Below are 26,025 nucleotides of genomic sequence, written 5' to 3'. Positions count from 1 at the left end.
CATGTGGATCTAGGGTAGAGGAGCCCGCCCACCTTAGCTCCCCAATGTTGTTGAACAACAGTGGCTAGCATGGCCAAGGGTCATGGATGCTGGGAGTTGTAGTTGAACAGCATCTAGTGACCCAAGACTAGGAAAGTGCTAAATTCTAGGACTCCTTCTTGTTTGCTGTTCTGGTGACCAGCTGCAGTTGCAACGTGGACAAAGTTATTCCTTATGGTCATATGTTCATAAAAAGTGTTCTTTGCAAGTGTTCTTTGTAATCCATTTCCAGAAGAGGGTCTAAAAGATGCATGCATGCAACCAATATTGAGATCTATACCATATTTTCCAATGACAGCTGGATATCTCTATGTATGTATTCATTTTAGAACATTGCAAAATAAAACTAGAAATATGAATCAAACTTAGAATGGGAACAGTATTTATTTGGGAACCATTGTTCCACATTTAAAAATATGGTAGATTTTGATGACCACCTTTATATTATGAGGCTGAAGAAGGCTTATTTGATTAGGAAGGGGAGTAGCACCAAAACTGCAGAAGGCCATGAAGGCATGCACAATACTTTATGCAACTTTGGCAAAGGTTACATTCTGGGAGTTTGCACACAAAAGCAAAGTACTGTGATGTCAGGAAGACCCCAGGAACCACCCCTGCATGATTATCCCAACTTTTGGGGCTGTGGGAGGCTTGCAGGGCCACCCAGGATCTCGCAGGAGCTTTCCACAGCCTTCTAGAGGCCTTGAGTGTCCTCCCCATAGCCCAGTAAGCAGGTTAAGGTCTTAAAAGTATTTCCAGCGTGAAAAGACCTTGTAAGCCCTCCATCTTGCTTACCGGACCCTGGAAAGATTGTGTGAGATCTCAAATGTCCTGTCCTGACTGTTTCCCTCCTGTTCTCCATTTATTTTCCTGCCACACATGCAAAGCCACCACTGTAAATGATGCATAAGTTGCAGGTCTATTGTATTGCCTGAATGTGTCTGGGCTGAAGACTGCTCAGAACTGTACAAAAGCAGATGCCTTTTCTGGGCAGCTTCTTCCGGGGTAGGTGGGGGGTGGGTTGGGTGTCTCTCCAAAATCTCTCATCTCAAAATCACAATTAATATTGGGGGAAAATTTGGAGGGCAGAAAAAAATATCATGAAAGTTGTTCCCATTTCTGTTGTAAAAGGTATCATGGAAACTCTATTCAGTAGGTAACATTTATCAGTGCAAGCTGCTCTACAGATTATGACACTTGCTACATGCAATATTTGAAGCCCGTTTTCAAGTGACTTCTACACTGTGATCAATGATCATACAAGAATGGTGTAGGTAGAATGAAAGTGTGGCTCTAGATCTCATGCAGCTTGGCCAAAGAAAATCTGCCTCCAGCGGCTGAAGAAATTATTAATGGGTTTACCCTGAGTTAGACAAACACAGAATACAACCCAATCATGAGAACGTTTCATGGATATTAATTGATGATTTTTAATTTTGTATTATTTTCCTTGAATGAGTTTCTAAATAATAGAAAGGCAGAATCATACCCCTAAAGATTCAGTATTCCCTTGACATTGCTTGCATACCTGTGGTTTTAATTGCTGCAGACAAATAAATAAATACACACACATATCTATAGAGGAAAATAAGCAGCTATAGCTAGGAATTTAGTTAGACACACACATCTTATTTCCCTCTCAAATGAGCTTGTTAGGTTGATTCTCCCAGGGACAGATTATGCAGCATTTATATCCTGACCCATGTGGTCCTTTTGATGTAGATCTAGCCATGATTATCCATGGAATAGTCCCCACTACCACCCAAACACACCAGAGCACATTAGTTTTTGCCATATTAAAATGCTGGTCAAATAAATGCTTTTATTCAAAACCACGGGCATGTCTCTGACAGGGCAGAAGTCCAGCTCGCCGAGGGCTGTTAGCTGTCATTACACAAACTATAAATATTGTTATTATGTTCTCTCTCTCTACATATGGACTGTGTAATTTCCCTATACATGCAACAAGCAGTTTTTAATAAGGCATACTGGGTATTAGCTAAAAGCCCAATTACAGCTTTACTTTAAAGTGGGCAATCAAGAAAGTTACAAGAATAAAGAAAAGAAAAGAAAAGAAAAGAAAAGAAAAGAAAAGAAAAGAGAGTGAGTCACCATGTCACCTCAACCTCTTGGCTTACCTTAGCTCCATGTAGGAAAGCAATAGCAAGGCGGACACCAAGGGGTTGGCTCCACACACAGCCCTGCTCACTTTCCTACCATGAGCTGGCGTTATATGTCAGGGATGTGTATACCTGTGAAGAGATCCAAGATTTAAAACCTCAAAGCCAAAATGAGAGCATTTGGGTCAAAATTAAGGAAGAGAAGAATAACAGTGACCTCATTGTGGGAGTTTACTATGTGGGACATAGATGATGCCTTCCTGGAACAGATGGCCAAGCATGCAAAAGGACAACATTTGTTACCCACCCTTAGAAAACATTTCATCCTCTCATACACACATCAAGGCTTGCCTGACACCTTCACTACATATCTTTAGGTGCCAGGTGAAAATGTTCCTCTGTAACCCAGCGTTTGGCCTTTTAAATGTGTGTTTTGGGGTTTTTTATGGGGGTTATTGGTTTGTTCTTGTTTTATTATGTATTTTGTGTTCTCACTTTGTATTTTGCATGTTGTGAACTGCCCTTTGGTAAAAGGTGGTATACAATGCGCAGGGCTGGATTTAGGTTTGATGAGGCCCTGAGCTACTGACGGTAATGGGGCCCTTTATATGTCCAGCTGTCCTTTGTCAACAACAAATTGTCACTTTTTTGTGTTGAATATATGCTATATGGTAATTTATGGACCTAATAGCTATCTAAAGCCATTTGCACATGTTGCCATGCAACCAGTCCATGCAGAATGTAGGCACCATATATACAGAAATGATAAAACCAGTGATATTCTAGGGAGAAGGCTAGCAGGCAAGGCCTATTACTTACGTCATAGGAGCCTACACAACACAAAACACTTTTGCTGTATGTAGGTTTTATTTTATTTGTTTTTTATCTTATATTTTGGAAATGTACATCCAGTTTTTTCCCTTTAATTTTTTTATATGATTTTTATTAATTTTCCAATAAAGACAAATTTATAACATCATTAAACATCAAAAACTCATCACATATCTTTTTTTTTTCTTTTAGACTTCCATCAACAGGTCTGATAATTTTCCGTAATTATCACAAATCTTCACATTTCTTAATTTATATTGCACTATATATATCTTATCTTACCATGTTGTTTAAACAATATTTCTACCAAATCTTCTTACAGAGGTTCTTAAAAACTTACAAACGTTCTATCATTATCACAAATATTTTTAATATATTCTGTAAATTTACTCCAGTCCTCAGTGAATCTTTGGTCTCGTCGGTTGCGAATCCTCCCTGTCAATCTGTCCAGTTCCGCGTAATCCATTAATTTCAATCTCCATTCTTCAATCATAGGCATTTCTTCTTGTTTCCATTTCTGGGCCAAAAGAGTTCTGGCTGCTGTTACTGCATACAGGAATACTTTCTGATCATTCCTTTTTATTTCACCACCTAATATTCCTAATAGAAATGCTTCTGGTTTTTTAACAAATGTATATTTCAGTATTTTCTTTATCTCATTATATATCATTTCCCAGAAGCACTTCATTTTTTACATTCCCACCACATATGATAAAATGTCCCTTCTTTCTCCTTGCATTTCCAACATTTATTACTCACCTTATACATCTTACTTAATTTGACTGGTGTTATATACCATCAATATATCATTTTCATAACATTTCCCTTTAAATTTTTTTGGGGGGGGGCAAGAGAGGCTTCTTTAGCTTATATGTAAATCCTGCACTGACAATATGGCTGCCATTCGTCTGGGAATTGCTCTGAAAAAATGGCGTCTGGAAGGATTTGTGCTCAACAACTCTGTCCAGATTATCACTTTTGGGAATATGTCAACCCTAGTATACAAATAATAAAAATTAAAAGAAATTAAAGTACTGTATACATCTTTATGCACATTGCTGTGTGTTTTCCCCTCCAGGGTTATTTTCTCCACTATGTGGAGAGGAAAGCAGAGACCTACATTGGCTCCCAGTACGTTTCCAAGCAAAATTCAAAGTGTTGGTGCTGACCTTTAAAGCCCTAAATGGCCTCGGCCCAATATACCTGAAGGAGCATCTCCACCCCCATTGTTCTGCCCGGACACTGAGGTCTAGCACCAAGGGCCTTCTGGCAGTTCCCTCCCTGCGAGAAGCGAAGTTACAGGGAACCAGGCAGAGAGCCTTCTTGGTAGTGGCACCAGCCCTGTGGAACGCCCTTCCACCAGATGTCAAAGAGAACAACAACTACCAGATTTTTAGAAGACATAGCGTGTTCTCCCTAAATGAGAGCACGTGTTGCGGTGGGGTCCGCTGAGTCACCCCTCTGTTGCCAGGTAGGGTGATAAAATACCGTATTTTTCGCCCTATAAGACACACCTTTTCCCCTCCAAAAATGAAGGGGAAATCTGGGTGCGTCCTATGGGGCGAATACAGGCTTTCGCTGAAGCTTGGAGAGCAAGAGGGGTCAGTGCGCACTGACCCCTCTCGCTCTCCAGGCTTCAGGAAGCTATCAGCAAGCCTGGGGAGCCTGCGGGAGTTCCCACGGGGCTCCCCACGCTGCGGATAGCAGCCTGCCACCCGGCGCACGGGATGCCCTGAGGCAGAGCACCCGCGCACTGGGCAGACATCCGCAGCGTGGGGAGCCCTGTGGGAGTTCCCGCGGGGCTCCCCACGCTGCGGATAGCAGCCTGCCGCCCGGCGCGGGGTACCCTGAAGCTGAGCGCCCCGCACCCCAGGCAGACATCCGCAGCGTGGGGAGCCCTGTGGGAGTTCCCGCAGGGCTCCCCACGCTGCGGATAGCAGTCTGCCGCCCGCCGCGCGGGGTGCCCTGAAGCAAAGCGCCCTGCGCGCTGGGCAAACATCGGCCAGCTCCACAAGCTCGGGGGACAGCGGGGAGGTGCAGCGCCGCCATCCTGCTGTTCCCTGACCTGGTTTTTTGGGGGGAAATAAAGGGAAAAAATTTCCTTTATCCCCCCCCCCAAAAATTAGGTGCATCCTATGGGACGGAGCGTCCTATGGGACGAAAAATACGGTATCACCCCGTCATTTAATTGGATGGCTGTGTTGCTGGGGGAATTTACTGTTGGGGTCGGAACTTAACAGGTTAAGTTGTTCCCATGATGCCTCAGCATTCTGACGTCAGCTTTGGAAGCTGGGAGGAGTTTTGGGAGGAGTCTGACTGTTCCTCTCGGTGTTTGAGAGAGAAAGACACAGTTTGCCATGGCTGCGAGAAGTCCTGGAGAAATGATGAAATAAAGAGCTGTAAATGGACATTACTGTGCTCTGTGTGTTTGTCTGAAGCTATGTGAAGCGACGTGACAGCTTTTACCGCTGTGAGTCACTCTGCTGAGGCGTGACTGGAAGAAGGAGCAGATCGCGCAGAGGAAGTGTGCCGGACCTGCCGGATCTGCCATAAAGAGCTAATTGGGGATCGTAAATCCAATTAGCGGAGTCACGCGTAATCAATCATTCTACATTTACTTGTTGCAAATTTGGTGGGAGGGACCGAACTTTTTAAATTCTGAGCACGCAGCTTGGTGCTTTGCGTGGACAAGTGGAGTCCCCAGATCCCGAGCGGTCCCCTCCGTCATGTGGAATAACAACTCAAGACAACGTGCTATGGGATTAAATTGGCCCCGGTACGTACATCGCCCCCCTGTAGTACAACACCCCTTCCTTCTCTTCGAACCCCTCTGGTGCTCCCCTCCCATCTTGGAGTTCCCTGATTTTTGTTCGTGCGAATTCATCGTTCCTAGTGAGTCCTGCCAGTTCTCTCGTGCCCACTAGAGTCCCCCCCCACACCCATCGGTCCTCAGGTATGACGTGTCGGGTCTCCGGAGGCCCCTCTCATTCGAAGTACTCTGGTTTCCGCAAGAGAGCCTCTGCTCTCACGTTTTGCTCGCCTGGCACATACTGGATTTCGAAGGAAAACTTGGAAAACTCCTGCGCCCAGCGAATCTGTCTCTGGTTGAGCACCCGTGCTGTCCGCCAGTATTCCAAGTTCTTATGATCTGTACAGACCTGGATCTTGCGCTGCGCCCCTATCAAAAAATGGCGCCACCGACGAAAGGCGGCGTAAATTGCTAGCAGTTCTCGGTCGTACATGGTGTAGTTTTGTTCCGACTTGCTCAGCTTCCTCGAGAAAAAGGCACACGGTTTCCATTCTTGCTTGTTCAGCCCTGGCTGCAACAGAACCGCCCCAATAGCTCTGTCTGACGCGTCCGTCTCCAACCGCAGTGGTTTCTCCAAATCCACATGTAGTAATTGTTCTTCCGACACGAACGCCTTCTTCACTCTTTCAAAGGATCGCTGGGCTTCCTCCGTCCACACAAACTTCTTTTTACTACTGAGACAGTCCGTGATTGGGGCTGTCAAGTGTGCAAAGTTCTTGATGAACTTCCTGTAGAAATTGCCAAAACCTAGGAACCTCTGCACATCCTTTCGTGTCTTAGGGGTTTTCAACTCCAATACGGCTTGCACCTTGCTTGGGTCCATAGCTAAGCCTTTGTCAGATAGCTTGTACCCCAGGAACTCCACCTCTCGGGCATGAAACTGACATTTCTCTAGCTTGACCCACAACTGGTGTTTCTGCAATCATTGTAGCACTTCCCTGACATCTCTCACATGTTGCTCCTCATTTTCTGAAAATATCAAGACGTCGTCCAGGAATGCTACACAGTTCTTGTAAAGCAGAGACCCCAACACGTGGTGCATGAACGCTTGAAAACAGGCGGAGCCTGACTGTAATCCGAAAGGCATAACGAGATATTCAAAGGCCCCCAGGGGTGTGAACATGGTGGTCTTCCATTCATCTCCCTCTCTCATTCGGATTAAGTTGTAAGCCCCCCTAAGATCTAGCTTGGTGAAAATCTTTCCCTTCCTCACTCTCGTCAGAATGTCGTCAATTCTGGGCATAGGGAAAGTCACAGGTTCTGACACCAAATTTACCCCCCCCCCGAATTCCACTACAAGCCTCGGTTTATCAGTGCCCTTTTTGTACACAAAAAATACTGTACTACCCCCCACTGCCTTGGACTCTCTTATGAACCCTCTCTTTAGGTTCTTGTCGATAAAGTCCCGTAACTCCTTCATTTCCCTGTCTCACATGGCATACAGCTTACCCACCGGCAGCTGCGCCTCGGGGAGCAAATTGATCTGGCAATCGAACGGCCTGTGGGGTGGCAGTTTATCTGCCTCCTTCTCACTGAAAGCCTCCTTCAGATCAGCATATTGTGGTGGCACCTCCCCTTTACCCTCCACTGCAGTGCTAGCCACTCTGGCTACGCTCATCCTTGGCGTTTCCCCGCCTAAGCAGTGCTGCAGGCAGTAGTCAGACCCAAAGCTGACGGTCCTCTGATGCCACGCCACCACCGGATCATGTTGCGCTAGCCAGCTCATCCCTAATATTATTGGGGGACCCGCTAATGAGGCCACGTGGAAGGCGATTGTCTCTGAGTGCCTAGACACTCTCATTCTCATCGGTGGGGTCTGGTGTGTAACTTCCCCCCCAATCAGTTCCCTCCCATCAATGGTGGTGACTTGCAGAAGTGTATCCAAAGGTAGCAGGTGAAGCTGATGCTCTAAGGCAAAGTCCCTGCTAAAAAAGTTGCATGAGCTTCCTGAGTCCAGCATAGCCTGAACCCTCACTGGGTGCCCATTAGGGAGTTCTAGTACCACCTCGATGGCAATTGCGGCTCTTGAAGAATCTGGTTTGGGCAAAAACTCTCGCTGGAGTTTGAAACTTCCTGGGCGCGCACACCGCCTATTTCCATTGGCTCCGCCGGCGGGGAAGGCTGCCTAGGTAGTCTAGGAATGCGGTAGTCATGACAACGCTGCTCTCTCCCTTCCCACCTCTCTTGAGCCCGCGCTTCCTGTCTTACGCCAATCGCAAGGACTGCCTTGGTCAGCTGATCCATAGACTGTGGGCGGGGTGTGCGCGAAAGCTCATCTTTGACCGTTGGTGACAACCCCTCCTCAAATAGCATTTGTATGGGCTCCGAGTCCAGCTGCCACCCCAGGCGATGAACTATCATGGCAAAACGTGACCAATAGTCTCTAACTGACCCTTCTCCCTGCTTACAGTTCAGCAGTTCCCGTTTGGTCACACTCTGTTGCACATCGCTACTGAACATCGCGTCCATCCCCTGAAAGAATTTTGGTAGATCCTCCATGGCGTCATTCTGCGTCGCCATAAGCGGTCGAATCCACTCTCTCGCCCCGTCCTGCAAGTGCCCTACAATATAAGCAACTTTGGCTGCGTCATTTTCAAAATCGTTTTGCTGCAGCTTCAAGGCATATTCTATTTCTGTTCTAAACGCCCCATACTCTTGAGGCTTTCCCCCAAACTTGTGCATCAGTCCCGGTACCTTCCTTGCTATGGGGGTGGGTTTCCCCTGAGCATCCTGAGACCGTCGTTCGTCCAGCCTCGCCATCAGGATGGCTATGTGCTCTTCCAGATCGCGGTTTCTCTCCTCCAGCGATTGGCCTCCAGCTGCCCCTCTCGTGGCTCCGACTTCTCCGGTCTTACTCATGATGCCCCCCTTCTGCTTGTTGCGCACGAGCAACTTTCAGTGACAGACAGATTGCTATAATGGTTGGGAGTTACTCGTGCGTAATCCTGCTCCGTTTGAGCATTAGATTGCCTGGTTAAACCCTCTGGACTGCACAGCCCATCTCAGCGTGGCTGCCCTTAGTCACTCGTAGAATCTGTCTGTGGGCGTTTCTTAAAGCGTTGCCAACATAAGAGTTGTTTGACGCCCAATCGTCTCCGCCTCTCACTGCGCGGGAGTCTCCTGCGCAGGGTGGGCGTGGGCAGCGGGGTGCTTGGGCTCTCCTCACTAACTTCCAACAAAGAGTCCTGGAGCCCCTGCACCTCCCTGTCCCGTTGCTCTCCTGGATCCCTGGTGTTACACTCATTCTCTTCCCCTTCTTCCCAGCTGAGTCTCCCCCTAGCGCTGGGACCTTCTCCTGCAGAATCAGAGACCCTCTCCTTCTCCCGTGCCTCTGATGGCAGTTCCCTGACACACAGATAATAATAGTACAACTGATACAGTGGGTTTTTTCCAGTGGGTACTCAAAGGGATGCAGTACTATCATCTCTTTTTGTTGTGGTTAAAAAGTGTGGCACTTGCTGTAACAACTTCTAGGAAAAAAAAGCATTGCAACTAAAGTTTTGTCATAATGTTTCTTTTCTCCAAGATGGGGAATTCTCAAAATGCTCCAGAGATTAAACCCCAAAGGCCATAAAAGTGAATGAAAAACAGCTCCCGCACACTCAAGTAGCATTTGCTTTTGAATTCAAGGAAGAGCATCTTCTCTCTTCCTTCACGGCTTCCCATGATAAGGATCAGACAGGTAAGAAGGGCAGGAACAAAGTTAGGATTGGTCCCAGAAAATGTTGGCCACTGCAACTAAAAACAGTTCTCAGCAGAACTGGAACCCTCTCTTTCCTTCCAGGATCCTTCAGAGGCAAAGACCTTCCCTTCAGCATTAACTCTCACAATAGCCACATAGCTTTTCATAAACTTTACCCCAGATTTAGACAACTGGCGGGAGATTTTCCTTCTCCTTTCAGATTTTGTGGTCACTATAACACTAGCTATGTAACCTGGAAGCAATTTCATGTACTCATTTCTAATTTGATCAGTAAATAAATGTTGTAAAGACTTCAATAGGTCCATCCCTTGGTTGTCTAGTAAGATATGTGAAAAATACACCTTTCCCATAGTCAACATTCTAATAGTTTTTAATACTGATATTAAATTGACCTGTTTCATAAAGATTTTTGCACACAGTATTTTTTCCAGCTGAATTTTCTTCTAGAATGATATTTTTAATCACATGCTAAAAACATGAGAAACAAAAGCATCCTTTGAAGTAAAAATAAATAAAAAATGTAGTGAGTGGACTTTGAATTTAATATGCTTCTTGCATTTTATTTCTTTGTTAATTAAATTTATATGCTATCCTTCCTCACACAGGAACACAGGACAGCAAATAAGAAATGATAAAACAACAAAAACATATCCAGTATAAATACAGAATATTTCATAGTGATGAACCTTTAGATTAATCTGGTTCTCTTTCAAACCAATTACAGGATCATTTAAGTCATCCAGATCTCTCTATCCAGCTCACAAGACTCTACCCAGACCATGCACAGAGGTGTCAACATGAAGCCTTTACTCTTCATTGACAAAATAATATGGCAACAGATAATCTTGTTCAAAGCTGATTTTTGAGTCAACAATCTTGTATCCACTACCATCTTCCCCAATTCTTAGCGATAAAGCATGATCTCAAAGGAATGGAGAAAGGAAATTACACTTTGGTATCAGAGTTCATCCTCCTGGGATTCACAGACCACCCAGAGCTGCAGATCCTCCTCTTTGTGGTGTTTCTCACAATCTATGTTGTCACCTTGGTGGGGAATTTTGGCATCATCCTCATAATCCGGCTCGAAGTGCGACTCCACACTCCCATGTACTTCTTCCTCAGTCACTTGTCCTTTATTGACATTTGTTATTCTTCATCCATCACACCCAAATTGCTCGTGGACCTCATCTCTGAGGCCAGAGGAATTTCTTTCTCTGCTTGTGCAGTACAGATGTACCTCTTTATTAATTTAGTGGTGGCTGAATCTTACCTTTTGGCTGTGATGGCATATGATCGCTACGTGGCCATTTGTAATCCCTTGCTGTACACAGTGGCCATGTCTAGAAAGCTCTGCACCCAACTGGTAGCTGTTTCTTACATGTGTGGCATGGTTTGTGCCCTAGTTCACACTTGTTCTGCTTTTCGGCTAGTTTTCTGTGGGCCAAATGTCATCCATCACTTCTATTGTGACATTTCCCCAGTGTTAGCCATATCCTGCTCTGACAACAGCATCAATAAGATGTTACTTTTCATTTTTGCTACCTTTGAGGAGACTAGCACCATAGTGATCATTCTCATGTCCTACATTTTCATTATTATATCTGTATCCAGGATTCGCACCAATGAAGGGAAATACAAAGCCTTCTCCACTTGTGCCTCTCACTTCACAGCCATCACCATATTCCATGCTACCATTCTCTTCATATATTGCCAGCCAAATGCTAGCCATTCTTTGGAAAGAGACAGAATTGCTTCTGTATTCTACACAATAGTGATCCCCATGTTGAATCCCCTGATTTACAGCCTGAGGAACAAGGAAGTGAAAGGTGCCTTCAAAAGGCTGATGCGCCTCAGGTTGCATGTGGATCTAGGGTAGAGGAGCCCTCCCACCTTAGCTCCCCAATGTTGTTGAACAACAGTGGCTAGCATGGCCAAGGGTCATGGATGCTGGGAGTTGTAGTTGAACAGCATCTAGTGACCCAAGACTAGGAAAGTGCTAAATTCTAGGACTCCTTGTTTGCTGTTCTGGTGACCAGCTGCAGTTGCAACGTGGACAAAGTTATTCCTTATGGTCATATGTCCATAAAAAGTGTTCTTTGCAAGTGTTCTTTGTAATCCATTTCCAGAAGAGGGTCTAAAAGATGCATGCATGCAACCAATATTGAGATCTATACCATATTTTCCAATGACAGCTGGATATATCTATGTATGTATTCATTTTAGAACATTGCAAAATAAAACTAGAAATATGAATCAAACTTAGAATGGGAACAGTATTTATTTGGGAACCATTGTTCCACATTTAAAAATATGGTAGATTTTGATGACCACCTTTATATTATGAGGCTGAAGAAGGCTTATTTGATTAGGAAGGGAAGTAGCACCAAAACTGCAGAAGGCCATGAAGGCATGCACAATACTTTATGCAACTTTGGCAAAGGTTACATTCTGGGAGTTTGCACACAAAGGCAAAGTACTGTGATGTCAGGAAGACCCCTGCATGATTATCCCAACTTTTGGGGCTGTGGGAGGCTTGCAGGGCCATCCAGGATCTCGCAGGCGCTTTCCACAGCCTTCTAGAGGCCTTGAGTGTCCTCCTCAGAGCCCAGTAAGCAGGTTAAGGTCTTAAAAGTATTTCCAGTGTGAAAAGACTTTGTAAGCCCTTCACCTTGCTTACCGGACCCTGGAAAGATGGTGTGAGATCTCAAATGTCCTGTTCTGACTGTTTCCCTCCTGTTCTCCATTTATTTTCCTGCCGCACATGCAAAGCCACCACTGTAAATGATGCATAAGTTGCAGGTCTATTGTATTGCCTGAATGTGTCTGGGCTGAAGACTGCTCAGAACTGTACAAAAGCAGATGCCTTTTCTGGGCAGCTTCTTCCGGGGTAGGTGGGGGGTGGGTTGGGTGTCTCTCCAAAATCTCTCATCTCAAAATCACAATTAATATTGGGGAAAATTTTGGAGGGCAGAAAAAAATGTCATGAAAGTTGTTCCCATTTCTGTTGTAAAAGGTATCATGGAAACTCTATTCAGTAGGTAACATTTATCAGTGCAAGCTGCTCTACAGATTATGACACTTGCTACATGCAATATTTGAAGCCCGTTTTCAAGTGACTTCTACACTGTAATCAATGATCATACAAGAATGGTGTAGGTAGAATGAAAGTGTGGCTCTAGATCTCATGCAGCTTGGCCAAAGAAAATCTGCCTCCAGCGGCTGAAGAAATTATTAATGGGTTTACCCTGAGTTAGACAAACACAGAATACAACCCAATCATGAGAACGTTTCATGGATATTAATTGATGATTTTTAATTTTGTATTATTTTCCTTGAATGAGTTTCTAAATAATAGAAAGGCAGAATCATACCCCTAAAGATTCAGTATTCCCTTGACATTGCTTGCATACCTGTGGTTTTAATTGCTGCAGACAAATAAATAAATAAATACAGTACACACACACACACACATCTATAGAGGAAAATAAGCAGCTATAGCTAGGAATTTAGTTAGACACACACATCTTATTTCCCTCTCAAATGAGCTTGTTAGGTTGATTCTCCCAGGGACAGATTATGCAGCATTTATTTTCCTGACCCATGTGGTCCTTTTGATGTAGATCTAGCCATGATTATCCATGGAATAGTCCCCACTACCACCCAAACACACCAGAGCACATTAGTTTTTGCCATATTAAAATGCTGGTCAAATAAATGCTTTTATTCAAAACCACGGGCATGTCTCTGACAGGGCAGAAGTCCAGCTCGCCGAGGGCTGTTAGCTGTCATTACACAAACTATAAATATTGTTATCATGTTCTCTCTCTCTACATATGGATTGTGTAATTTCCCTATACATGCAACAAGCAGTTTTTAATAAGACATACTGGGTATTAGCTAAAAGCCCAATTACAGCTTTACTTTAAAGTGGGCAATCAAGAAAGTTACAAGAATAAAGCAACAAAAGAAAAGAAAAGAAAAGAAAAGAAAAGAAAAGAAAAGAAAAGAAAAGAAAAGAAAAGAAAAGAAAAGAAAAGAAAAGAAAAGAGAGTGAGTCACCATGTCACCTCAACCTCTTGGATTACCTTAGCTCCATGTAGGAAAGCAATAGCAAGGCCGACACCAGGGGGTTGGCTCCACACACAGCCCTGCTCACTTTCCTACCATGAGCTTGCTGTTGCAGTGTGTGTTCATACTAAAAGTTTATGCATTTGTTACCCACCCTTAGAAAACATTTCATCCTCTCATACACACATCAAGGCTTGCCTGACACCTTCACTACATATCTTTAGGTGCCAGGTGAAAATGTTCCTCTGTAACCCAGCGTTTGGCCTTTTAAATGTGGGGGGGGGGGTTGGGGGTTTTTATGGGGGTTATTGGTTTGTTCTTGTTTTATTATGTATTTTGTGTTCTCATTTTGTATTTTGCATGTTGTGAACTGCCCTTTGGTAAAAGGTGGTATACAATACGCAGGGCTGGATTTAGGTTTGATGAGGCCCTGAGCTACTGACGGTAATGGGGCCCTTTATATGTCCAGCTGTCCTTTGTCAACAACAAATTGTCACTTTTTTGTGTTGAATATAGGCTATACGGTAATTTATGGACCTAATAGGTATCTAAAGCCATTTGCACATGTTGCCATGCAACCAGTCCATGCAGAATGTAGGCACCCTATATATAGAAATGATCAAACCAGTGATATTCTAGGGAGAAGGCTAGCAGGAGCCTACACAACACAAAACACTGTTGCTGTATGTAGGTTTTATTTTATTTGTTTTTTATCTTATATTTTGGAAATGTACATCCAGTTTTTTCCCTTTAATTTTTTATATGATTTTTATTAATTTTCCAATAAAGACAAATTTATAACATCATTAAACATCAAAAACTCATCACATACCTTTTTTTTTTCTTTTAGACTTCCATCAACAGGTCTGATAATTTTCCGTAATTATCACAAATCTTCACATTTCTTAATTTATATTGCACTATATATCTTATGTTACCATGTTGTTTAAACAATATTTCTACCAAATCTTCTTACAGAGGTTCTTAAAAACTTACAAACATTATATCATTATCACAGATATTTTTAATATATTCTGTAAATTTACTCCAGTCGTCAGTGAATCTTTGGTCTCGTCGGTTGCGAATCCTCCCTGTCAATCTGTCCAGTTCCGCGTAATCCATTAATTTCAATCTCCATTCTTCAATCATAGGCATTTCTTCTTGTTTCCATTTCTGGGCCAAAAGAGTTCTGGCTGCTGTTACTGCATACAGGAATACTTTCTAGTCGTTCCTTTTTATTTCACCACCTAATATTCCTAATAGAAATGCTTCTGGTTTTTTAACAAATGTATATTTCAGTACTTTCTTTATCTCATTATATATCATTTCCCAGAAGCACTTCATTTTTTTACATTCCCACCACATATGATAAAATGTCCCTTCTTTCTCCTTGCATTTCCAACATTTATTACTCACCTTATACATCTTACTTAATTTAACTGGTGTTATATACCATCGATATATCATTTTCATAACATTTCCCTTTAATATTTTTTTTGGGGGGGGCAAGAGAGGCTTCTTTAGCTTATATGTAAATCCTGCACTGACAATATGGCTGCCATTCGTCTGGGAATTGCTCTGAAAAAATGGCGTCTGGAAGGATTTGTGCTCAACAACTCTGTCCAGATTATCACTTTTGGGAATATGTCAACCCTAGTATACAAATAATAAAAATTAAAAGAAATTAAAGTACATCTTTATGCACATTGCTGTGTGTTTTCCCCTCCAAGGTTATTTTCTCCACTATGTGGAGAGGAAAGCAGAGACCTACATTGGCTCCCAGTACGTTTCCAGGCAAAATTCAAAGTGTTGGTGCTGACCTTTAAAGCCCTAAATGGCCTCAGCCCAATATACCTGAAGGAGCATCTCCACCCCCCATTGTTCTGCCCGGACACTGAGGTCTAGCGCCAAGGGCCTTCTGGCAGTTCCCTCCCTGCAAGAAGCGAAGTTACAGGGAACCAGGCAGAGAGCCTTCTTGGTAGTGGCACCAGCCCTGTGGAATGCCCTTCCACCAGATGTCAAAGAGAACAACAACTACCAGATTTTTAGAAGACATAGCGTGTTCTCCCTAAATGAGAGCACGTGTTGCGGTGGGGTCCGCTGAGTCACCCCTCTGTTGCCAGGTAGGGTGATAAAATACCGTATTTTTCGCCCTATAGGACGCACCTTTCCCCTCCAAAAATGAAGGGGAAATCTGTGTGCGTCCTATGGGGCGAATACAGGCTTTTGCTGAAGCTTGGAGAGCAAGAGGGGTCGGTGCGACCCCTCTTTTTCTCCAGGCTTCAGGAAGCTATCAGCAAGCCTGGGGAGCCCTGCGGGAGTTCCCGTGGGGCTCCCCATGCTGCGGATAGCAGCCTACCGCCCGACGCGCAGGGTACCCTGAAGCAGAGTGCCCCGCGCCCCGGGCAGACACCCGCAGCGTGGGGAGCCCTGCGGGAGTTCCCGCGGGGCCCCCCACGCTGCGGATAGCAGCCTGCTGCCCGGCGCGCAGGATGCCCTGAAGCAGAGCGCCCCGTGCGCTGGGCAAACATCGGCCAGCCCCACAAGCTCGGGGGACAGCAGGGAGGTACAGCACCGCCATCCCGCTGTTCCCCAACCTGGTTTTTTGGGGGGAAATAAAGGGAAAAAATTTCCTTTATTCCCCCCCCCCCAAATTAGGTGCGTCCTATGGGACGGAGCGTCCTAAGGGACGAAAAATACGGTATCACCCTGGCATTTAATTGGATGGCTGTGTTGCTGGGGGAATTTACTTGTAGCAAATTTGGTGGGAGGGACCGAACTGTTTAAATTCCGAGCATGCAGCTTGGTGCTTTGCGTGGACAAGTGGAGTCCCCAGATCCCGAGCGGTCCCCCCCCCCGTCATGTGGAATAACGACTCAAGACAATGTGCTATGGGATTAAATTGGCCACAACTTTATTAAATTTCAAATGTGGGTAGACCTTGGCTCAGGCATTGGGCGTTCTCCCTCCCCAGTCCCCAGCCGGGGACCTAGGGAGCTTCAGGGTTATCCAGTGTGTGGGGGGGGGATGGGCCAGCTCTGGAGAACATATATTCAAGCAGAGATAGCCGCCCCCATAACGCCGCCGCAGGGGAGAGCAATGACGACCTTTTGGTGTATGGTCAAAGCCTCCCTTCAGAAACCCCTTTAACAGGGAACCCTGGTATCGCCGCCGCAAAGAGGAAGATGGACTAAAGGATTCCGCCCAAGGCCTGATACCGCCAAAGTTGTGACGTTTTGCTACAGGAAAAGCGAAACTTGCCAATGCAGGGAAATTCCTTTCCGGCCCTTTAACAGCGACCTTAATGTAGCAGCGCCCGCATACCTGTGAAGAAAAGTTAACCTGCAAAACCTATGAAGAAAAATTAACCTGCAAAAGAAGACATTAACTGAGGGTGGGTAGGGTGGGAGAAGCTCTGGAGCCAAGTGAGGATTCCCAGGTAAGATCCTCCCTCTATTGTGTGGGCAGGTAATCCCTCCCCTACCTGGCCTGGTCTCCTTGGCAACGCTTCCCCCAGGTGGGATTGGACAACTGACTGAGGTAGGCGGAGACCTCCAGGTATCCCACCTGAGGGAAGGCAAAGCCAAGCCTATGCTGATGGGGCCGCTCCAGATCCAGGGCTGCACGCGTCCACGCAAAGGGCGCCCCCCGTTTTAAGCGGGGAGTGGTCATTCTCTTTTGCTGTGTGAGCCGGATCACCCGCCCACCCGCCCTGAGTTTGGAGGGTTTGCTTGACCTTGCTATGCCTGTCATGGGGTCTTCTGCCATTGGGGCAGGGGCCTGGTAGGAATTTTGTCCATCTGGCTGATTGTCTGGGCCATTTGGTTTTTGCCTACTGCGTAGCAAATCATCACAACTTGTAAGGTTGGCGGTTAGGCATTGGTTATCAATTGGTTGGAGGAGGGGTAAGGATTGGCTGTGCCTGCCCCTCCAATGCTGCTGTGGAAGGGAATTCAATTAAAGGAATCCAGGGGCTTGCCACGATTTTGTCCAAATCCCTGGAGAGGGGCTGGGGCCGGCAAGCCCCGGGAAGCATGCGGGTGAGCGCTGAGGGCCTGTGACTCAGCTCCAGTGCTCCCCAATATTGTTTTCCTTTACTGGCATCGATGGAGTTCGGATGTCAGTTCTGTCCCCAGGTGGGGGGGCGGCGGCGCGGGGACCGATACTCTTAACCAATGCCTAAGCAACCACTCACAGATATGTATTTTAATAAAGTTGTGGCCAAAATTATGCCAAAAACCTTAAACAAAAATTTATGTGTGAGTTGTGAGTTATTTGAGGGGTGGCTTGGGGACCTCGACACGCAACTGAAGGCAGCCCTGTTTAGGGAAGCTTTTAATGTTTAATAGACTATTGTATTTTAATATTCTGTTGGAAGCCCCCAGATGGGCGGGGTATAAATAAGAAATAATAATAATAATAATAATAATAATAATAATAATAATAATAATAATAATTTGCATGCTAGCTCCACTCCTACAGTCAAATCCTCTGCTGGCCCCACCCTCTGCTATCCACATGTTGGGGGCATGTCTGCAGAGGGGAAGCCTGCTGAAAGCACATAGGCTATACCTTTGAGCTGGAACCCAGGAACATGGTTTCAGAAATATGTGGCCTTTGATACTGGAGGTGACTTCTAGCCACAATAACTAGTAGCCACTGAGCAACTTATCTTCCATGAATTTGCCTGATCCTCTTTTATGTAACTAATCCCCTTTGAAAACTGTCCTTGTTGGTGGCCACCAGTACATTTGTGTTAGTGAATTCTATGAAGTGTGTGAGAAAGTACATTTTTTTGTTTGCCAAGATGTAGCTATATTAGCTGACCACGAGTTCCACTGTTATGGACTTTGATCAGGTCCCCTCCTTAGTCACTTTTTTTTTTACTCAAAAGGGTTCTGTGTGTATGTTCCCCCTCACATCCTTCCATTGTGAAAAAACAACAGTGTTTCATAATATTTTTGAACAACAGCAACCATAATTTGTTGTATTTAATGACTATTTATTTATTTATTCAAAATTTATTCTTTAAAATGAGCATCACAGAAAAAACTACATTTGAAAAGGGAGTTTTGTATGTCAACAAAACACACATATTCTCCAGGGCTAAATGAAACATCGAGCTAAGTGAAAGACAAAAGATGACAAGTTCATAGAGTTGGTCTTTATTAATAAATTATTGGAATGACAGATTTGAAGCCAATGTGCAACCATTTTTTCTTTGTTTTGAATAACTGTATTCTCATGAGTGTATGTTTGTTCCTCATATCTGTGTCTTTGTCTGGGTTAGTCTGGTAACAATACAATCTCGATGTCCACTCTAATAACTAAGAACCTTCTAAATATGTACTGCTACTGTTGCTATGTTCTTATATTTCTCTCTACTGTATATATTGTATTTACAAATGTTCATTTTTTTGTTCATTTCTTCACATTCTGAAAGCTTGTATGATTCACTTTTTTTGAAATAATGAAATATGGATGATCTCTAGCTGTCATACTCAGAGAATAGAGCTATTGAAGTCACTGGATGTACATTATTTAAATCTCTTAAATTCATTGGGCTTGTTCAGAGTGTGATTATTTTTGACTCACAATTGTTCTTTCATTTTTAAAATATTCTCCCCTGCCTATTCTTTGGGTTCTACCTAGCAGATGATTGCTAAAGTAATCCTCAGCCTCCCCATTCCTTTCATAAAAGCTTCTTTCACATCCTTGTTCCTGAGACTATAGATCAGGGGATTCACCAGAGGGACCAACACTGTGTAGACCGCAGCAATTATTTTATCCTGTTCCATAGAATAGCTGGATCTGGGTCTCAAGTACATAAAGAGGAGGGTCCCATAGAACAGACTGACAGTGGTCAGATGGGAAGTACAGGTGGAGAAAGCTTTACGCTTGCTGTCATTGGAGCGTATTCTGAGGATGGTAGAGAAGATGCAGGCATAAGAGATGAGAACTACCACTGTGGTGGTAACCTCGTTAAATCCAGCAATAGCAAAAACAAGGATTTGGTTGAGACTGGTATCAGAGCAAGCCAACTGAATCAATGGTGGCCAATCACAGAAGAAATGGTTGATTACATTAGAGTCACCAAAGGACACTGTTAAGGTAAATCCTGTATTTACTAATGCATTTATAAACCCAGCTACATAAGAAGCAAAGACCAACAAAATACATAGCCTTCGAGACATAATGACGGTATAGAGCAGTGGGTTACAGATGGCCACATAGCGATCGTATGCCATGGCAGCCAAGAGGTAACATTCTGTTGTTGCACCAATAATATAAAAAAACAACTGGGTGAAACAGCTAGAGTAGGAGATTGTTTTCCTATGAGATAAAAGACTCACTAGCATCTTGGGTGTTACGACAGAGGAATAGCACAGGTCCAGGAAGGATAAGTTGCTAAGGAAGAAATACATTGGCGTCTGAAGCTGAGAGCAAGTCCTCACAATTACAATGATCCCAATATTTCCCATCACAGTGATAATGTAGATCAGCAAGAAGACAATGAAGAGGGTGATCTGCAGCTTGGATTGATTTGTGAATCCCGCAAGAATGAACTCATCCACCATAGTGCAATTGTCTCCATCCATGTGCAGTTGTAAGCACTTGATATATCTGTCTGTCTATATGTATATCTATGTGTACATATTCTGTTATTTGAGAGGGTGGAAATAATACTTCAGTGCCCGGTGCGCATCATTCACAATATTTTTTTTAAAAAATAATGTTATTATTTATACCCTGTCTACCTGGCTGGGTTTCCCCAGGGATTTGAATTTTAAAAGGTATGTGGTTATTGTTCATGAAAAAAATATGATTTAATTATAATTTTAAAGCAGAAATATTATCAGTTTTTGGGGGAAAGGTGGATCTTTCCCCAGCAATCTCCATTATTGTAGTTCAAATGAGAGCATGAAGGTCATGTTACGGTTGACTCATGTAATGCTTCCCCTCCTTTTCCTTCTTCTTCCTCCTCTCCTCTTCTCTTTCAGGACTTCTCTCCCAAGAATCTTAACTATTGTAAGAAAATTAAAATTACTGGGCATTGAAGGCACTAGAGACAGCAATTTCCAGATATTTTCTCAATGTTTGGTGCCAGTAACCAACAAAATCTGGGTTAATAAATGCATTTTCATGAGGCACCAAAAACTCAACAGAGCTGCTACCATGGGGCATGGGGTGAAATCCCAGAGACTAGATTCTGCAACTGAAAAAGGCCTGGCTTAGCCTAGGTTACCACTAGATGTAGTTTGGCAGGCCACAGCGCAACCAGAAGCTCTCCAATTATTACAGCTGTCAACTGAGTAAACAATTTGTGTTATCAGCAGTCTGAATTTCAAGTATTTGACTGACTTTTTAATAATAATAATAATAATAATAATAATAATAATAATAATAATAACAACCATCTTGACATCATTTTTTTGATTATATTGAAACAAATGTAACCTAACTGGGTTTTTTTTTCTTCAAATGAAATATGTGGCCAATTGTTAGGAGAAGTCGTCATTCATACTGATTCTTTCATACTGATTTTTTCACAGTAATGCACCACAAACAGGTTAAAACAAACAGGTTAAATTAATTGAGTGAGCTCTTTAGCTCCATGCCTCACTGAGAAAGCAATCCTGTACATGCATACTCAAAAGTAAATCTCACTGAATTTAATGGGGTCAGTGGGCACCAGATTACGGCTGAAAGCTTTAGGTGACAGCTAGACCAATTAAAGTTTGATTATTGCAACTGCAACTTTAGCAAATGCTGTAATGGCATTGGGAAACATCTTTGTTTCCTAGTCTTCTACTCAGTCACAACCCTTTTGTCAACCTTTCCAAGAGAGCGAAAATCAACTTTCTCATCCTGCTAGTTAATACTTACCTTAAATTTATGTCTCTAAATAATGCCATTTTCTCATTTCAGAAAGATACAAGGGTCTGAAAGTGTTGGTACATTTATACTAGGTTGCCTGATGTCAAGAGCTTTAGTCCCCTAAGCACAAAATCAGTTGGTTGTTAATGGCTTGAGTTGTTTTCCCTTGATGGTAGAGAAAACAATATTGGAGCTAGGGAATCATTTTCTGTTCAAAACAATTCCCTACTCCCAAAAGAAGAAAGTGTGCTTTTATGTTAGGAAACCAGAAATAATGAGGCAAAACACCAAGTATGGCGTAGAATGAGGACCACTTTATTAAATATAGAAGAACATACTCATCTTATAAATGACAATATGTACAGAAGCATCTTCAGACTCTGTCAGGCTCTTGTCTGTTAACTGGGTAAGCCTACACTGAAGGGAGTCAAGCTGGCCTTAATTTCCAACTCCTCTTGCCACAGTAGGGCATGCCATTTTAGGTGGTGAAACTTAATTTTTTGCAAATTTCAATGAAGGGTGGACACCACAGAAATAATCGTCAATTTCATTTCGCCCACAGGAGGAGAGATGTATAGTGAGGAGAGTCTGTACCATTGAATGTGAACTGCACTCAGCCATAATTCCCTCCTCATCCAACTGCATACACTTTTGCTCATGATAGCTGTGTAATGGGTTTGCAGATGGACATGTACCTGTCACACCACACCCTTAAAGGTGAGGAGGAACTCCTTCCTGATTCATGGCCCATCAAGACTGCAAAACCCAAAATGGGTGACACAGGTTAAGCTCAACAGTGAGCCATACCCTTCGGCATGACATCACAAAGCGTGAAATACTCTGGCATCACAGTTTACCTCAAACATGCCTCAAGGAACTCATCATCCGTTTCAATCTACTCCTTTCCCGTTCACACCTGCAACACGAAAAGGATAACTTAGTGCTTCTTCCCCCACTGCTCAACTATTACTGCTCTTAACCCCTTATGAAGGTCAGAAGGAATGTCTCCACCCCCATCGTTCAATCTGAACACTGAGGTCCAGCTCCGAGGGCCTTCTGGTGGTTTCTTCACTGCAAGAAATGAGGTTACAGAGAACCAGGCAGAGGGCCTTCTCGGTAGTGATGATGCCCACCCTGTGGAACACCCTCCCATCAGATGTCAAGGAAATAAACAACTATCTGACTTTTAGATGACATCTGAAGGCAACCCTGTTTAGGGAAGTTTTTAATTTTTGAAGTTTTATTGTGTTTTTAATATTCTGTTGGGAGCCGCCTAGAGTGGCTGGGGAAACCCAGCCAGATGGGCAGGGTATAAATAAGAAATAATAATAATAATAATAATAATAATAATAATAATTATTATTATTATTATTATTATCATCATCATCATGATCATCATCAGAGAGTATAATGTCATTCCCTAAGTCTGACAAGTGGACTCCATCAGCTCTGTAAAGTTCCTGTCTCATGTGTGTAATCCCATATAGTTTCAGATTTACAGTTATCTCTCTCTGCACCTTCTAGGAAAATATGGATGTCTTGATCTTAGATTGGGTGTTATTATTTAATTTGGTTTATCTGTCCTTGTGGTTCTATTTGAAAACTAATTAAAAAAAACTTAAACCCCTTTAACAAGTTGCCCCTTCAAAAAAGAAAAAGAAAAAAAGGAGCCACTTAAAAACTGCTTTTTTATACCATATATGATATAATTAAATTCCACCTTAACTATGAAAAGGCTATTGCAACCTTCCTAAAAATACTTATAAATAAACAGAGTAATACCAGAAAGGCTTATTCCCCTTAAGGAGAAAATGGAAGTGTCTTTTGTAACACATGTCACAGCTTTTAGTACTGACCATAGATATTACCGGTACTTCATGGATCACTGCCTTGTCGTGGCGAAGGGGCTTGAACAACTCAGAGAAGCTGTGAGCTATGCCGTGCAGGGCCACCCAAGATAGACAGGTCATAGTGGAGAGTTTTGACCAAACGTGATCCACCTGGAGCAGGAACTGGCAAGCCACTCCAGTATCCCTGCCAAGTAAACTCCATGGACAAAGATAACAGGCATATAAAAGTTATGAAGACAGGAGTGCCTGGCGTGCTCTGGTCCATGGGGTCACAAACAGTTGGACACGACTAAACGACTAAACAACAACATAGATATTAGAGGTGTGTACTGAACACAAGATTTGGGATGATGAAAACAAAAAAAGGATAGCAAAGAAAGTGATTCAGAAAGTGGTGTGTTTTGGCCTGCACCACTTCAGAGGCTACTTACTTTGCTCAGACCCAAAACAGAACCTTGTTCTGGAACAACGAAGCTTCAAGTTTCCCCATTCACTATAGTGGGGATATTTAAAATGTTTGTAATGCCTTAACTTTTTGAAAGAACTGCTTGAGTATAGGATTGTGCCTATAGAAACCACTCTCTCACTTACACAATCCAACATTTTTTCTTCACTCTAAGTAACAGAGCAATATACGCAGAAATATAGATATTTAACAGTCTTTATCATCAATCACCACCAGCTGAGTCTCTGTTAGCATATATATGAAATTAGGAATTTTTTTACCCCATATGAATCTCTTACATTGAATTACACTTGCCAGTTATATATCTTTGAAGATCTTTGCTATCCTTTTTTTGTTTTCATCATCCCAAATAACCTGGTTTGTTTAGCAAGCTTGGCCACCTCACAGTTCACCCCAACGCCAAATCATCTCTGAACCACCTAAGCACCAGCACCAAGTTGGATTGCGGGGGCAGGGGGGGCAGATTGTAAAGTTGCATAATAATTTTTGGATAATAACAAGCAGAATTTGTATTTTTATTTATTCATAAATAATTAATATGCAAATCATGAATCACCTTTCTCATTTTCAAGAAACCCTTTCTTATATTGACAAAGCTACTTTTGAAATGGTAGTTGCATATGTTAATAAGCTTTACATACTTCTAAGCCAAGCGAAACACAGGGCTAAGCAAAAGACAGAAGACAAGCTCACTGAGAGATGGTCCATATCAATAAATCACCGGAACAATCAATTTCAAGCCAATGTGCAACCAATGTGATTTGAAAATCTAAATTCCAACACGTCTATATTTGTGCCTTCTACTTGTTTATTTGTCTGGTTTTGCACGGTAATAGCAATCAACACAATCTCCATATCTATCCCTTCTAAGCATTAAGAACCTTCTAAAAATCTACCCGTAGTACTACAGCTACTACTACCACTATGTTCTCATTTTTATTTCTTGTAGATACTGTACGTACAAATATATTATTTTCCTTCCTTTTGGTTACTTTATGAAGGCTTGTGAAAATCTTTATTTGAAATAATAAGGTATGGATGATATCCAACATATTCAGAGCTCAGACCTATTAAAATCAATGAATGTACATTACTAAAGTTCAGCGGTCTCATTGTGCCAGCCTGGCACAATGGGTATAACTAACATTGAATATCATCCTGTATATATAGATAATGAGCATTAGTTTTTATTCCTATTTTTTTTTCATTTTAAAATTCTCTCCCCTCCCCAGCCTTCAAGTAAATCAAAGAGCTAACCCTTTGCCATATTCTTTCCAGTATACGACTGCTACATTTATCTTGAAATCCCGAGTCTCTCCATTCCTTTAATCAAGGCATCCTTCACATCTTTGTTCCTGAGGCTATAAATCAGGGGATTCACGAACGGGATCAACACTGTGTAGACCACTGCGATTATTTTATCCTGCTCCAAAGAGTAGCTGGAACTGGGTCTCAAGTACATAAAGAGGAGGGTCCCATAGAACAAACTGACGGCGGTTAGATGAGAAGTACAGGTGGAGAAAGCTTTGTGCTTGCTGTCATTGGAGCGTATTCTGAGGATGGTAGAGAAGATGCAGGTATAAGAAATGAGAACTATGGACGTGGTGGTAACTTCATTGAATCCAACAATAGTAAAAACTAGGATTTGGTTGAGAGTGGTATCAGAGCAGGCCAACTTCATCAATGGTGGCCCATCACAAAAGAAATGGTTAATGACCTTAGAATCACCAAAGGACACTGTTAAGGAAAAACCTATCTGTACTGTTGCATTTAGGAAGCCCACCACAAAAGAAGCAAACACCAACAAAACACATAGTCTTTCAGACATGATGACTGTGTACATCAGTGGGTTACAGATGGCCACATAGCGATCATATGCCATGGCTGCCAAGAGGTAACATTCTGCTGTTGCCAAAGCAATATAAAAATACAACTGAGTGAAACAGCTAGAGTAGGAGATGGTTTTTCTATGTGATATGAAGCTCACTAGCATCTTGGGTGTTACGACAGAGGAATAGCACAGGTCAAGGAAGGATAAGTTGCTAAGGAAGAAATACATTGGTGTCTGAAGCTGAGAGCAAGTCCTCACGATTACAATGATCCCAGCATTCCCCAATACTGTGATAATGTAGATCATCAAGAAGACTATGAAGAGGATGATTTGCAGTTCAGATCGATCTGTGAGTCCCACAAGAATGAACTCGTTCACTATAGTGCAGTTGTCCCCATCCATGTGCACTTGCAAACATACTGTTATTTGA

The 26,025-nt window shown here is 43.0% G+C and overlaps 3 protein-coding genes across 3 annotated transcripts; 1 reads left to right on the top strand and 2 right to left on the bottom strand.

Moving 5' to 3' along the window:
* Positions 1-10,433: 10,433 nt before the first annotated feature.
* Positions 10,434-11,378, top strand: LOC310689335 (olfactory receptor 8U3-like; the record flags this gene model as incomplete). Its single annotated transcript, XM_083466936.1, has 1 exon — positions 10,434-11,378. The coding sequence occupies one exon, from the start codon at positions 10,434-10,436 to the stop codon at positions 11,376-11,378; it is 945 nt and encodes a 314-aa protein (XP_083323062.1).
* Positions 11,379-19,218: 7,840 nt separating this feature from the next.
* Positions 19,219-20,169, bottom strand: LOC310689331 (olfactory receptor 5AR1-like; the record flags this gene model as incomplete). The annotated part of the gene is made up of 1 exon (XM_083466901.1): positions 19,219-20,169. One exon carries the CDS (start codon positions 20,167-20,169, stop codon positions 19,219-19,221), a length of 951 nt encoding a protein of 316 aa, XP_083323027.1.
* Positions 20,170-24,966: 4,797 nt separating this feature from the next.
* Positions 24,967-26,025, bottom strand: LOC310714722 (olfactory receptor 5AR1-like). The gene has a single exon (XM_083520306.1). It carries the CDS (start codon positions 25,995-25,997, stop codon positions 25,059-25,061), a length of 939 nt encoding a protein of 312 aa, XP_083376432.1. The 5' UTR covers positions 25,998-26,025; the 3' UTR covers positions 24,967-25,058.

This window comes from Podarcis liolepis (genome assembly GCF_965112155.1).
Source record: "Podarcis liolepis genome assembly, chromosome: 1".
In the NCBI taxonomy this organism is placed as follows: Eukaryota; Metazoa; Chordata; class Lepidosauria; order Squamata; family Lacertidae; genus Podarcis; species Podarcis liolepis.
The sequence above is the reverse complement of the archived record's forward strand: the minus strand, read 5'-3'. Positions and strand labels throughout refer to the sequence as shown.

Coding starts and splice junctions, on each gene's coding strand:
- LOC310714722 (XM_083520306.1), bottom strand. CDS start 25,997: ATGGATGGGGACAACTGCACTATAGTGAACGAGTTCATTCTTGTGGGA.